The sequence below is a fragment of the Belonocnema kinseyi genome, chromosome 4 (genome assembly GCF_010883055.1).
Source record: "Belonocnema kinseyi isolate 2016_QV_RU_SX_M_011 chromosome 4, B_treatae_v1, whole genome shotgun sequence".
Taxonomy (NCBI): Eukaryota; Metazoa; Arthropoda; class Insecta; order Hymenoptera; family Cynipidae; genus Belonocnema; species Belonocnema kinseyi.
Window position 1 is genome coordinate 98,386,592 of NC_046660.1, and position 15,093 is coordinate 98,401,684.

General features: G+C 28.5%; 1 protein-coding gene and 1 non-coding gene across 8 annotated transcripts in view; one reads left to right on the forward strand and one right to left on the reverse strand.

Annotated features, from left to right (window-relative positions):
- LOC117170553 (fasciclin-1) overlaps positions 1–15,093 on the reverse strand; it is a 492,646-nt gene that overhangs the window by 88,859 nt on the left and 388,694 nt on the right. For all 7 annotated transcript variants that reach the window (XM_033357372.1, XM_033357371.1, XM_033357376.1 and 4 more), the window contains exon 4: positions 3,530–3,663. In XM_033357372.1, coding sequence (XP_033213263.1) covers positions 3,530–3,663 — 134 coding nt within the window. The remainder of the gene's footprint in view (positions 1–3,529; positions 3,664–15,093) is intronic.
- Trnal-uaa lies at positions 3,753–3,836 on the forward strand. The gene has a single exon. It is a non-coding gene; the product is annotated as a tRNA-Leu (tRNA).

Sequence of the window (15,093 nt, forward strand, 5' to 3'; positions counted from 1 at the left end):
ATATATCTAGTCGGGAGTGGTGCTGACTGAAAACAGATGATTTGGAGCGATTCGCGCGCCATATGTTGGTCATTCTAAGAACTTATTGAACTACCCTCGTATATTTCCTGATTTCTGATGAGGAGAGCATACTGTCTCTCGAAATTTCGTATTTCTTTACAATGAACGATCCTTAACAATATATTTGACCTTTTTATTTGGTCTGAAGTGTGTTATTTTGCAGTCTTTTCATGCTTTAATTATAATTTAAACAATTGTTTAAAATGTCTGAATTGTAGAAAAAAGTCGCTGTTTACACTGGAAGTTGGTTGTTGTAATCTTCTAAGATTTTAGCGATTTTTGTTCAACAAACAAAAATATACTAAAAATAAAATTATTTGCTATTATTCTGATATATTGACACAATTTTAGAAGTAACTACAAATTTATACAAAAAATTACAATTGTCAAATTGACGTATTTTATTATAATTTATTGTATTTTATTAGGAAAGTACATTTTCACCAGGGATTTATGGTAGTATTGCATATCCCGGGTAGAAATTGCCTCTTTATGCCTAAAATAAATATTGGCTCTTACGAGGCCGCAGCCAGATTTTTTAGCTGAAAGAATCTAGGCTTTCCCTCTGCTGGCCCTCCACAGGTTATTGTCGTGTGCTACTTTACTTAAATTATTGATATACTCACTTTTTAGCACTATATTTTTCAATTAAACTAGATAAAAAGCTTTATTCATAAAGATATATTTAAAATAACTTTTATCAATTAATTATTTTCTTGAGGGGACCTTGTAAAGCCCTCGACAGGTAAAACGGGTAATACAGATGTGAGTGCAAAAAAGTACATTAAGGTTCTTATGCTTAATTATACTTAAATTTAAAAAAAGAACAAATTAAAAAATACCGAGATGCAAACTTTGAAAAATTCAATTTTTTTCTGAAAAAATTAAAAACATTTGGTGTCTTAAAAATTTGAAAAGAGTTTTTCTTACAGATTGATTTAATTTGAAATCACGTAAGTACGTTTAAAAATCATATGTAACAAATCGAGCTTCAAAAACCTTTTTTCTTCATTTCTAAAGTATCGGATGAATGCCGTCAAGCATTTATGACACCACACTGAGCGTGGCATCGTAGCGATGGGGATTAGACGCTCGACTTATAAGCCTGCGGTGCGTACGTTCGATTCTCGGCGCTTGCGGATTTTTTAAGAAACTGCTGCGTTTGTCTTTAGTTTATTAGTAATAAGTCTTCTCTAGTCAAATTTAACAATAAGTTTAGTTTTAGAATAACGTGCAGAGTATACTTAATAATCGAATGTCAATAAAAATACGAGAAAACGGAGGAGTGTTTGTCAGAGGCTACAGAAAGGTGTAAAATCTTTAGATTAAACTTTTGCAAAGAAAATGTATTTTACAATTGGATTAAGTTTTTCCTTCTTTGAATCAAAAATTTCTGGTAATAGATTATGGCAATGTGTGGTTAAACTTTAATACTACTGCAACCATACCATCACACTTCAGAATTTAAAGCATGATCAATTTTTTAATATTTTCATCATATTTTATTTGAATCAACAAAATAAAAAACAATAGCAAATGCTTTTGAACAATAAAGTGTGAGGGACTATCTAGATTCTATAAAGACCATACTAATAGGCCCTCATGGGGTTGCCTACTGGTTACCTCGCTAGCTGAGCGTGACGCTTTCGCTTGCGCCCTCGATAGATTGCCACTGTAGGGCCTCGATATAAAATAGGAAATCTAGACAGGGCCTCTTAAGAACCAAGTTATAATTTCTACCCGGGATAGAGTTTTGAAGTATGAAACATATTGTAGAATAGGGTTAATGAAATGCAAAATTCAAGAATAGAAATAATTCCTGAAAGAGAATACCTTCAACTGTCTGACCATTCCCAACCCTTTTCACTGGAAGTAGAGAAAGGATCACACATCCGGACATTTCCAGTGTCTTCTTATGTTACCTGCTAACCTCTTTAACTTCAACGTATGTAAAGTTTACATATATTTTTTTAAAAGAATTAAAAATATTTTGATATATATCTAGATAATACAGAAAAAGAAAATTTCTATTATTGATTTCTAAAAATAAATTAATTGAATTGTCAAAAAATAACTGTAAATACAATTGAAGGAAAAGTCCCTTCTTTAATGGTTATAAACCCCCTCATTGAATAACAGTGTTTTAAAATAAAAGTACATTGCAGCTTGCAAGGTGTATATTCATTGTTCATGTTTTTTTTAAATTTGCTGTAAAATTTCCTATCACCGAACTATAAATAATTTTATTTGAAAATAAACTTGCCCTCGAGGAATTTTCCGTCATATTAAACTTTCTAGATATTCGAGTATTTAAAACAGTGTCCTTTTATGATAAAAAAGGATATGAAATTTTAAATAATACACAAAATCAGTATGAGTACATATTTTTCATCAGTTGATTTTGAAGCACGCCTAGTTATATAACTTTCTTGTTTGAATCAACTGCGATTTGGTTTGCGGTTTTTGTCACAACTGCATTGATTTTTTCGCTAGTTGATCATCCTCAATGTGATGAACTTTTGCATTTGAATGCGATAGTGTAAAACAATAGCCTCCGAAAAAGTGGCTACCAATCAAAACATTTGTTATCGAACCAGGGAGCATTTTCACGTTGAACTTGGCTGATATGCATTGTTTCGAAAGGAAAAACCCATATAACTGAACGAAACATGAACTAGTCAATATTTCCGAACAAACAAGTGTTTACACTTTTATTAGAAATTATACCGATAAAATATTTCGTGTCAAAAATATATAATTGCTTACTTTAAATAATAGTAGAAAATTTCTCTTGCTCAAAATGTAAAATATTTAGGATTTCTTGAATAGCCGTGACTATGCTTACTAAAACATCGTTACGAATAGCCGGATTTTTTCGATTCGAATAGTGGGACCTGGCAAAGGAACTATTTGTACCAAAATTTCAGATCAAATAGCCGGATTATTTAGGTACACATGGATACTGCTTTCTCTTATTTATAAACAAAATATCAGATTCAGAACTAGAAAACCACTCTCAGAATTGAAGAAAATAAGTACTGTTTAGCAGATGTTTAAGTTTTAGCCTTCGGCTAAATAACAAATTATTTAATCCAAATCATTCTATCGAATATGATCCAGAAATCAGATATAAAAAAATTGCCTTTTACTTATAGTGATTTTTGAAAAAATAAATATAGTGTTTAAATGTATGGATTAGAATATAACAGAATACTTTTGTATCACATTTACATCACAACTTTCCCGTGAAGGTAATTATCTAATAGGGATCATTCAAAAATTACGTAACGCGTTTTAATTCAGTACAGGAATATAAATTGTAAAATTTGTATCAATATTCGGGGAACTAAAAATTGTTAGATGTTATGAAGACAATTAAATTGAAAGTGATCCTTTTATTAGCATAGTTATTAAGATTTTTGAAATGCTTTTTACCGAATTTTTAAAACTTAAATCTCAGTAAACTTACCGCGTACGACGCTGTCCCAAGTTAAGTTGATCAGTGTAATTCAAGAACTGCAACGCGTTTGGGTTTACAACCGGAGGCTCTGCTGAGTGTATTGATACTACTGGTTCCAAAACTTCATCTATTTTGTGCAAAATCTGTAATCATGGTTTAAAAAATAAATAAAATTAGCAACAATATACAATAACATTATACCTGTATTCAGACAAAACAAAAAAAACAACTAGCTAGGTTGGCCGAGTGGTCTAAGGCGCCAGACTTAAGTTCTGGTTCCCAACTGGGAGCGTGGGTTCGAACCCCACACTTAGCAAATTTTTTTTGCGTTATAAATTGAACAAAATTTGCATTGTACATAAACATGAAATGGAATAAAACTAATTAAACCAGTTCTGAAATGTCCCTTTTTATTTACTCGTTCTCTCGTCACCTCTACGATCGTTATAACTATTTTATCTCTATTTGCTAGAAATGCGAACGCTCCCTTACCTGGGTTTTTCTGTGCAAAGAAAAAGGTCAAAAAGAACAAAAATGGGTTTGACCCATTTACTTAAGAAGCTAAGTGCTACGACAATGTTGGTTATGAGAACCTTCTCACTTAAGCGAAACGTACCGCACTGAATCTTACGATACTCTCTGCTGTATTTGAAATCTTTTTTTTTCATTTTTAATTTGAGAAATATATTTTTTTAATACTATACTTTTAAAATCAGTAGCCATTTTAATTACTCAGACAATGAATTTAAATTCAACATTTTTTTGATACGAGAGAATTTGAATTTTGGATTGCAATTTGGCATCCAAAAACTTTCAGACTTAGAAGCAACTTGAGTGTGAAGTATACCTCTTCCTCAACTTCAACCATTTTTTAAATCGATGAAAGATATTTTGTGCTTAAAATTGGATTTCTTTGATATTTAAAAGATTTTCGAAGCGAATATCTTTTTAATTCATTTAAAAATGGAGATAAGATAAAAATGTAATTTAATATTAATATCCTAATATGATACAATCATAATTAAGTAACTTCTAAACTGCGATATATCCCAAACATTAAATGTGTTTTTATTGGCTACACTGTTAAAAATAATATTAACTTTAATATACCCATGTGTATGAAAATAAATATACTAATCATATGAAATCGCCATTAAGAGCGCGTATATTAAATTTCATAATCGTTCATGTTAATCACTTACGAGAAAAATCATATTATTTCATTTTTCACAAATTTAAAATAAGTTTAGCTGTAATTTTCGATTCTAAATAATAAAACATGATACCCGCTTTTTGTTAACCAAAAATAAAATTGGATTTCAAGTCGAAAAGTCCAATCAAGCAAATAAATAACAGACTTAACCTAAAATTAACTGTATTCGACTTAAATTTTGACCATTTAGAACGTATTTAGGAAAAAAAATTTACCCGTGCATTTCACTTTCATTATAAATAAAAACTGAGTCGACGAATTCTAGATTAATTATTTAATTGAGAATAATTGACAAGATTTAAAGAAATGAAAGCAGGTTGAGTTTTTACGCACATTGCTGTTACATTTCATGTTACAATTCAGTAGCGATAGTGCATATTTGCTTCACACACATGTATATTAAACCTCATACAGATTTTTCTAACAGTTTACCTAAAATACTAATAGGATTACAAATATTGTAGGCGGTTGGGGTCTTAATTTAATACATAGATGATCTTTAAAAGGTAGATCACTTTATACTATGAGCTTTAAAAAAAAATCCTAAACGCCTAAAATATTGTGAATATTCCTTGAAATATAATATTTTTTATTAAAAATACCCATTTCCTACGAGATTTTATTTTAACTTGGTACTTCTAATTGTGGTATTTAAGAAATTGTAGGATAACAAGTAAAATACACAATTGATATTTCTGACTTAATTTAATATAAAAAACTATTCAGAATTGTAAATTTTATTTGAAATTTAATATAATATTTATCTATAATAATCTACTTTAGTATAAAAAACGTCTATAAAACCTGAAAATGTTTAAAAATTGTAAGTCTTGTTCGAAATACAATGATTTTTGTATAAAAATACCAATTCCTGGTGAAAAAGAAGCTAACGTAACCAAAATTCGTTAAAAATCATGAAACTTCTAATTCTAATGATTTTTGTCTAAAAATGTCAATTTCTGGCTTAAAAACGCTAACATAAAGGAAAACGCGAAGTAACCTAACCCAAAATTGTTAAAAAGAGGGAATCTTGTCGATGATTTTTGTTCAATAATGCCAATTTCCGGGAAAAAAACGCCAACACAACCTACAATTCTTAGAAATTGTAACTCTTCTTCAAAACTTTCTGATTTTTGATTAAAACTCTTCTATAAAAATAGCAATTTTCAGCGAGAAACACTAACATAAGACATATACAATATTTTCAATAATTTATCAGATAATTTGTAAGTGTTTATTAAACAGCACAACAATTTAAAAAATCAAGAATGTTTCGAAATTAGCATAAGGTTTCCTATGAATTTCTAATTAAATAGGACTACTTCTAGATTTAATTTACTTGATTTCGATTTCAGAATTTCAAAATATCATCTAATTTTATAGTACATGACAAATTGATATGAAGCGTATTTGGAATAGTCGTCTCGAAAATTTAGTTTTATCTTAAAATAGTAATGCAGCGTGGTCAGGCCAAAAAACTGTGACAGACTTTAAAGTGATTTTTGAAATCCTTAACTCTAAAATAATAAACTCTATATTGATTTGTATGTTTTTCAACTCAATAAAAGTGATATCTGTGAATCTCAAATATTTAAAAAAAGGTGTTAGTGTTATTTAGCAATTTTTCATTTTAAATTTGTAGTTTTAGACAGGTGCGTGATAAAACATTTTGCGTACTTTTTTATTTATAATTTCTAAAAAAAAAGTCGTCTAAAATATTGATACTGTACTAAATTTTTCTTTGATATTGGTACGTTACTCAGAGATTTTTGAAAATAACTTATTTTTTGAAAAAGTAGAAAATAACAACGAATTACAGTGGTGAACTTTTTGTCAATTATCCATATATACTCCACATTAGAATAACTATACTACTCATGGATGAAGTTAGTATTCAATTTAATATGTCTTTAAAATATATCAATTTAAAAGAAAAGTGTAACGGTGTATTTCACATAATTTTCATTAAATCATATCATTATTAAGTGAAGCATTGAGATATTCTAGCGTAGAGAAGTCAACAGACAGTTAAACAAAGTCAACTTACTAACATCGAACCCGTCAAACCTCACTGTCATTTATCTTAGTCGAAGAAAGCAAACGGCCAAGAAAGAAATACTAGATGGCCCTGTCCCTCGAGGAACAACGTGTTCTAATTTTTAACTTTCAGAAATTCTATCTTTCTCGAAAAACTGTAAACAAGAGCAATCAAGTTAAAATGTACCCGCAAATACCTAATATGATTTAATTTCTTCTTACATTTTATCCTTTCATTATTTATTATGGAAAAATATATCTATCTTAGAATTATCTCGAATATAATTTTATATACATATATACAGGGTGTCCCAGAACTAAGTTTCCGGACTTATATGGCTGTATAAAAAGAAAATAAAGCTTAATTTAGAGTTAAAAAGTAAGTACCTAATCTGCTATTAACACAACTTTGCCATTTTCTCGGCGGGTTTGCCACAATTTTATATGTTTACAAAGGATAGTTTATCTTTTACAAGTACTAAGTTTCATTATCTTTTCGAAAATAAGTGTTTGCTTTTAACTACCCTATATTACATTATCACGATAAGATTATCTTTGGACATTAATTTGATGTATTAATCATATATTGCAACTATTAAATTCATAATGGGGTCAGTTTTATGTTAAACAAAACAGCCAGCATTACTCGTTCGTATGATAATATATTTCTAATAGATAATATAAATGATGAATGCAGTATGTAAAGTAACAGCATATGAAACGTAAGACGAAATTTGATTAAAGTCTATTTTATTTCCCGGCATATATTCCTTTTAATTTGTGAAGATAAAATTAATTTGCATGAAACACATTTGAATTCAGTTTTATTGTTTCATTTAATGGCGATCCTTTTTTTCCACGACGAGATGGATGATTAACCCGACTGAGCTTTTATACTTAATTGTCTCTTACGAAAAAGCCGCGATTAAGTTTAATTGGAGCATAACCATCCCGGTTGGAGTTGGATGGCTGTTACAGCCGTGCTTCCTCGCCGAGAAAACTTATTCCATTTTCTAAGATTGCGCTGAACGAGGAGAAATCGCGGTGTACGGCAAGGTAGAATTTCTGTATATGAACGTGCACATTTATGCGTACAAATGGAAACTTGAATTTAAATGCTGCAAGATTTTTCCTCAACTTAGCAAGAATAGTTTCTTTTTCGTAATCGATTCACTGAAAGGAGTATTTAACAGAATTTTCTTTTATATACATTACTTATAGGAAAATCAGATCAACCAAATCAGTTGATATTTACAAAAATATTAGTACTAAACATTAATAATCAACAGATATTATAAGTAAATAATTTGTAATAAGGAAAATATTAAAATATAAAAAATATCTTCCCTGATAAAACTTTCGGTATGTCCAAGTTTAGTTTTTTTTTGATGATCGAATTTGAGAAAAATTATCATTTTTTTCCATCAGGCGATTCTAGAAGCTTTTCCGAAATTAATAATTTGTAACGGATCACAAAATCGTCGATAATTGTTTAATAATATTTGTTCTAAAAATTAAGACAAGAAACAAATAAATCTTAAAGGAAAAAATTTACATCTGGAGCAAGTCTATTCAAAAACTTCGGGTGCTAGTTTGCAACTTTATTTGCCACTTCATTTTCCCATTTAAGAAAAATATTATAGAATATTTAGCTGAATCTATACATGCATAAAATAATGAGTTTTTTATTTGAAAATTATATGGCTGAAAATTAATATGTTGAAAATATCATTTTCCTGAAATATTATACGCTTGTGTTTTGTAAAATAATTTTTTTTAATCACAGGGTTGTATCACAAGTATTATATATAATATGATATCATATTTCCCATTCTTTTACATTATTCCATATCAAAATAAATTAGATTAAATATGAGTAAACGTCATTCAATAACTTGTCCCTAACTGCCTTTTTTGTCAATTGATGGTGTTATATACTCGTATTTTAAAAGAAAGCTTCAGATCTAATTGATAAATACGCGTTATAAAAGAGTTTCTCATTAATTTTATGACCTAAAAGTTCAATTTCCATATTTAAATTGATTAATAATTGAAGATGATTCAGTATACTACAAGACGTGAAAGTTTAATTACAATTAAAATTTCTTTATTTAACCAAAATAGCCGATTTTGCAACCCGTAACAGACCCTACAAAAATTCATTGTTATCCGGTAACACGGTTTTATTATTAAAAGAAACACATTTTGGAGATAATTTTATGAAGAAAATATTAGTAAAAACGCGTAAAACACTTGATTTAGAGGTTAATCCAGTCTAAAAGTATTCTTTTACACCATAAAATTTTTGTTATATAACCGGCAATGCAGAAGTCACTTTCAACAAATGGAGTTTGTTGTGAAAAGCGGAGAATAATCGAAATTCTCCATTTTTTTAAATTTAAAAATGCTTTTTAATTAATTTAAAGTAATATTTTACTTTTGTCATAATTTTTTGCAACACGAAAATAGTTTATAAATATATACTCTTACTTAATAAACATAAAAATACCAAGCCAGATATGGTTTTATTCAAATTATTCTAATTAACATCTAATGCATAAATATGATTTGAATTTAATTTATTTAAACATCCTAAAATATTATAAATCCTATATAAAATCGTTCCAAATTTTCCAAGGTTTTTGGGAATTTTTGAAAACCGCACGGAAATGTTGAAATCCTGTGAAATTATCTGAAATATGTGAGAATTTTTTTTAATTCTTCAGAACCTGCGAAAACCTGTGATTCTATGAAATTCTTTGAAATCTATAGAAATATTATAAAATGTTAAGATTTTCTATACCAATTGAAATTCAATTGAAATCCTTTGACACTTAGTAAAGTAGTTCAGAATCATTAATAATACCCTAAAACATATGAAACTCACTTGAAATCCTTAAAAATTCCTCTAAGGTTTTATTAGTAGCAATCCCATTTATTTATTTTTTAAACTTCTTATAATCTTTTTAATTTTTTCAAATAATATACATTTTATTCCTCGTATTTTAGGCTTCAAGAAGTAGCTCATATTGTTATTTTGAACTACAAAATATCACAAATGGTTTGTATGAGAAGATTGTCATTAAGTTAGAAAAATATATAAGTATACAACAAAATCGTGCTTCTCAATCTAGCAAATAATTCTTTTTATTTTTTTCATATTAATAGAAAAAGATGTTTTTCACGTTTATCTGAAATACATTTTTTTCATTCATTTCAAATTCGATTATTTAAACTTTTTAATTTTCCCCTATATGTGATATTTAAACTGGCGAAAAACTTCTTTATAAATCCTTTTCGACATTTATCTTTATCCCGCATTAAAAAAAAATCTTCTGGTCTCAAAAATAGTTTGAGCCCGCCAAAGACTTTAAGAAGATATCGTGAAAGAGTTTATGAAAAAGTAAACTTTTTATATTTCTAGAAAAACGTAACTATTTTCTTAATTGCAAAGTTTTTCGCAATTTTCCAGTCAAAATAAAAATAATAAAAAATTCTTTTAGAATAAGCAGTATATAGAAGCTTTATATCATGACATCCTGATTGTAACTGGATGCGGTCCTAAAAAATTTGTTATATTTTGGCAATTTATAATAATCTATATTATAAATATTATTACAATATATAATTAAATATTATATAAGAAAGCACTTTATTAATAATTTTTGTAATACTTTAGGGATGAGTAAAAATTAAAAATTGAAATAATTTGATGTGGACGTTCACATGAAAAGGTTCCTCATGATCGATGTGGAGTTACGTATAACCGGATTAATTGCGGGCTTTTTAAGACACAAATAATTTGAATTAAGAAACAAGTTGCCGGGAAATTTTTTTTTGGAATTTCGAAAAACCGATTTCCGAAAAAAGCATGTAAAGTTGGTGACTACCGGGAGCGCATTCAAACCTAAAATATAGAGACTTCCATTTACTTCAGAAACATGAGTATAGTACCAACAGATTTAGCGTTAGGTCCTAGAACCATACTCCACTGAAACCTGAAAAAAATTATTTTGAACTTGACGCAGGAAAACGCGAAAATTTTCTAAACTAAAACCACCGAATAGAGCTATGTTTATGCAGACGCCCACATATTTTCTTAAGAGGTTACACCACTGCAGAATTATTAAAAAATCTAGATTTTTTGTTTAAAAGGTGCTTTAGAGTCTTAAAAATAATATACCAAAAGACGAAGTGCGAAAAACTGTCTAAATGACCAAATTTTTAATTCTTCTGCGATGCCTCTCAGGCATGTCCCGGTAATTTTTGAAAGTACTTAAAACTTTAAACGCGTCCTTCTCAAAACCACTTTTTTTGAACCGGCAGAAAACATAACTCGAACAAATACTCACCGATCGACTTGAAATTTTTAAAATATAAAAATATAATATATTTTGATCTCTTTATTGAGCCAAAAAAAATTGTCCGATATATGCCCATTTTTTCGTTCTCGGCCGTGGTTGAACCCCTTAAGTAAAACGTTTTTAAAATAATAATTCTTTAAAAAAAGGTTATTTCAAACTTGCCCTTATTTGAATAATCTAAAGCTAAGGATATGAACCAGGTTTGAAAATATAATCATTTAAATCAATAAAGCATGTATACAGGCACAGTTTAAATTTTAACGAGCGTGAACAATACCAAGGGGACTGGAGTGAGACGAGAGTTCAAGGGCTCTCTGAAAGGTCGTCTAGCTTAAAGCTATCACGATAATCTGTATAGTAAACAATTGAATTTAAAATTATTGATCTAAATAATTTTTTAGAAACTTCATACTTTTACAAATGATTCTGCACAAAATATATCTATTAGAACTCTTCTTATGATACTAATATTAAAATTCAAAATGTATATCTCAAGAAATCGTGTACGCTCATTTTGGACAAGCTGAATATTTATCAGTCTCGATTATGTTCAACTCAAAGAAATTTGCCCTGTTCAGTGTTAACTTTATTTCGTTTCTAAGATGGATAACGAATATTTTACAGGAAAAAAGAAGAAATCGCTCGATCGAATTTTAAAATAAACTTAATGACAATTTTTATTTTAAGAACAAGCAGAACAAGCAAGCTCAAACGATGTTTAAAAAAATTTAATTGACAAATGCAAACTTTTTTGCACATAAGGATGCTTTTTCTTTTTAGCTTGAATTTTTTATTTTTAGGATGTGAAAAGACTAAATTCAATGAATAAGTGCGCATTCCACTCGAATTTATGAGCAAATGTATTTTTAAGTTCTTTTTTAAATTTTGTAAATTAACTTATATATGTTTTCGGGTAAAGCTTTAACATTTAATCGATTGAGCTAAGTGTCAATTATTTTTAAAGTCATGAAACATTTTATCGTGCTTATCGATTCTTGTCTAATGAAATCAACTAACATGTCGAAAGATTTAAATGGAACACACGATCAAAATAATAGTCAAATTCTTTTCTGTTCTACGGAAAAACAAAGAAAATGATTTATATTATATCCGATGTATTAGAAATGAAAGTTTTTGACGTATTTGAGGACAAGGAAGGTAATGACCGTTTACTATGTATTCTCTGTAGTGACATAAAAGTGAATTTCAAGTTTGTCATCTGGTTTGAAAGCCCGCACTTTCAAATTTTTGAAACTTTGGAAAGGGCCAAGCTATACCTAAACGAAAAAAGATACTTGGAGATATTTCAAATCATAAAGTAAAATATAACTATGGAATATCCACGCTACGTGCGTAATTTTTTTTTGTGCGATAACTTATATCTTAACTTCAGGATTAATGTATAATATTAGTGTATAATGTATAGACAATGAAACCGTTGGATCCTTATTAAAAAGTACGAAGTTCCGGCGAAAAACATTAACATAATCTATGGCTGTTAACAATGGCAAGTATAATTTTTTAAGGCAAATGATTTTTTTGTTGTTGAAAATAGCCAATTTCCTGTGAAAAACGCTAATATACCCTATTTTTGTAGTTTCTTGCAAAAATAAAGTTATTATTTAAATACTGTGAATATTCTTTGAAATCTAATGCGATTTTTATTAGTAATAGCTATTTTAAACCAATGATATTAGCATAATCTAATGAAAAATGGTATAATATTGTAAACCATCATCTAAACCTATTTTTTGTTTGTTTAAAATAACCTATTTCTGACAAATAACATAAATATAACGTAAAACTGTTTAAAATTTAAAAATTTGTGTCCGACTATAATTATTTTTATTTTTAAGCATCAATTTTTTATGTAAATTCACAATAAATCTAAAGTATCGTTTTAGCTACAACGGTATTGAATTTATTTGAAAATCTGTATCAATATTGAGAAATAAAAGACAGTTACACATTCTTGGATCATTTTGTTGCAGATCTAATGAATAACTTGAGATTTAATGCGTAACTTTAAATTGTTAAAAAATTATTGAGCTTTAAAAAGTAATGTTTTATATATAAAAATGTCAATTTCCAGCAAAAAACTAAGTAAACTGAAAAACGTAAATTGTTGAAACTTTTTTCATCTTTGACATCTAAACATTTTTCATTAAAAAATATCGATTTCTGGTGTGACACGCTAACAGAACCTAAAATTATTTTATAATTGGAAGTTTTCTTTAAAAATTTATGATTTTAGCGAGGATTTCGTATTAAAATTCTTTTTTAAATACTTAATTTCAGGCAACAGTACCAACATAAAAAATTTATATAATATATTTAATCATTTATTATATAATATGCCAGATTTAATTCAGCTGCATAAAAGTATTAAATAGTTGTTAATTCGCCACCTCTTTCCTGTGCATTTTCTTATTAAAACAGATTATTTCCAGATTTAGTTTTAAAAAATTTGAAATTTAGGATATGAAGGAATTTCAACTAATACAAAGCTAGTCAGGTTTTCTACAACAACGATTGTGAGGTTTTCAAGGCACACCGTTACAACAATTTTTTTATATGGATAAAATTACACAAAAACTCGTTTAAATTCACACAAAAATTTCCCGTTTAAATGCAATTTAACACCTGTGCTTCCAATTTTAGCTACCTCAAAGAAGCCGTCACTCGAAAAGTGTTGTACATAGTTCCTGTTATGGTTTGGTTGCAAGAAGAAAATTTCATAAATTCACCTTATATTCTTGCAAATAAATTAGTTTACTTTATAAATAATAAGGTAAACATTTCTGCGTATAATATGTAAAAAGTTTTGAAGTTGAACTAGAAGTATTGTTCATAATTTTGTCTACGCTAAATTTCACTTTCCATTTAATTTTCTAATAAATATTCTGTATCTGATTGCCACTTCTTCTCTACTGTTGTGTTTCATTAATAAAATTGTAACGAAATATACACTGAAATGTTTTACTGAATATTAATAAATTTCATTGTACTCATATCAGAATAATGTTTACTGTACTTTTGATTTTATTGCATTTATGTTGTGTTTTTTCCATTTAGAAGAATACTGTTCCATTTCAACATTCCTCTAATTATTAATATAATCAAATATCATTGAACCTTTAAACATAAATCTCGTGAAATATTGAACAGCAAAAGGTGAATATAAATATTGAAGTCCATAGTCTATATACATAAATTTATAACAAGACATTACCTGAAAGATCAAAAGAAAGTTAGTAGGAACAATAGATTGAAGCTTTTTGCAATTTTAAAAATTGAAAGAGGGAGGTGAAAACTCGGGTATCCTGGACGTGTAACAACGTGGATAAAGTTTAATGTTAAAAATTCTTTTTTTACAAATTTTAAAATTTTTATTTTTTATCCTTGTATTATTAAAAAGAAAAATGAAATAATAAAACGCTTGATAGGAAATAATTTTCAACGAGCACATTTAAGTTGAGAAGCCCTGATAACGCTGGTGCTTCGCTATCCGGAGAATCGCACTTATTTGCTGATAGGCGTTGTGAAAAGTGGAAAAAAACGAGTTTAATTTTGCGCGATCGCTTTAAAGGGTGGTTTACCCTCAGCGTGAGTCGTAAGCAGCTTTAAGTCCGGCGGGGTGTGGCGTCGCGACGCGACGGCGCCATTCAGTTGACTTTCACCCCTTCCAAACCCCTCATCGGTGTCCTCGCACCCTTATGAGTCCACCAGTTCTTGAAAAACCTTCACTAATTTCCATTCACAATAAAAATTAAACTTTTTCAATATAAGAAAGCAAGTGACAAATATTTTATAAAATAAAATCTCAAGGGGTGCAAAATACACTTTCAATGTACTTGTTTATCAATTGTGGGTCCGGATGCAATAAGGGCACATAAAATTTTTTCGTGCGAAAACGAAGTCCCCTGGAGGCTTTAGAAAAAATTTTCGAATTTTAATTT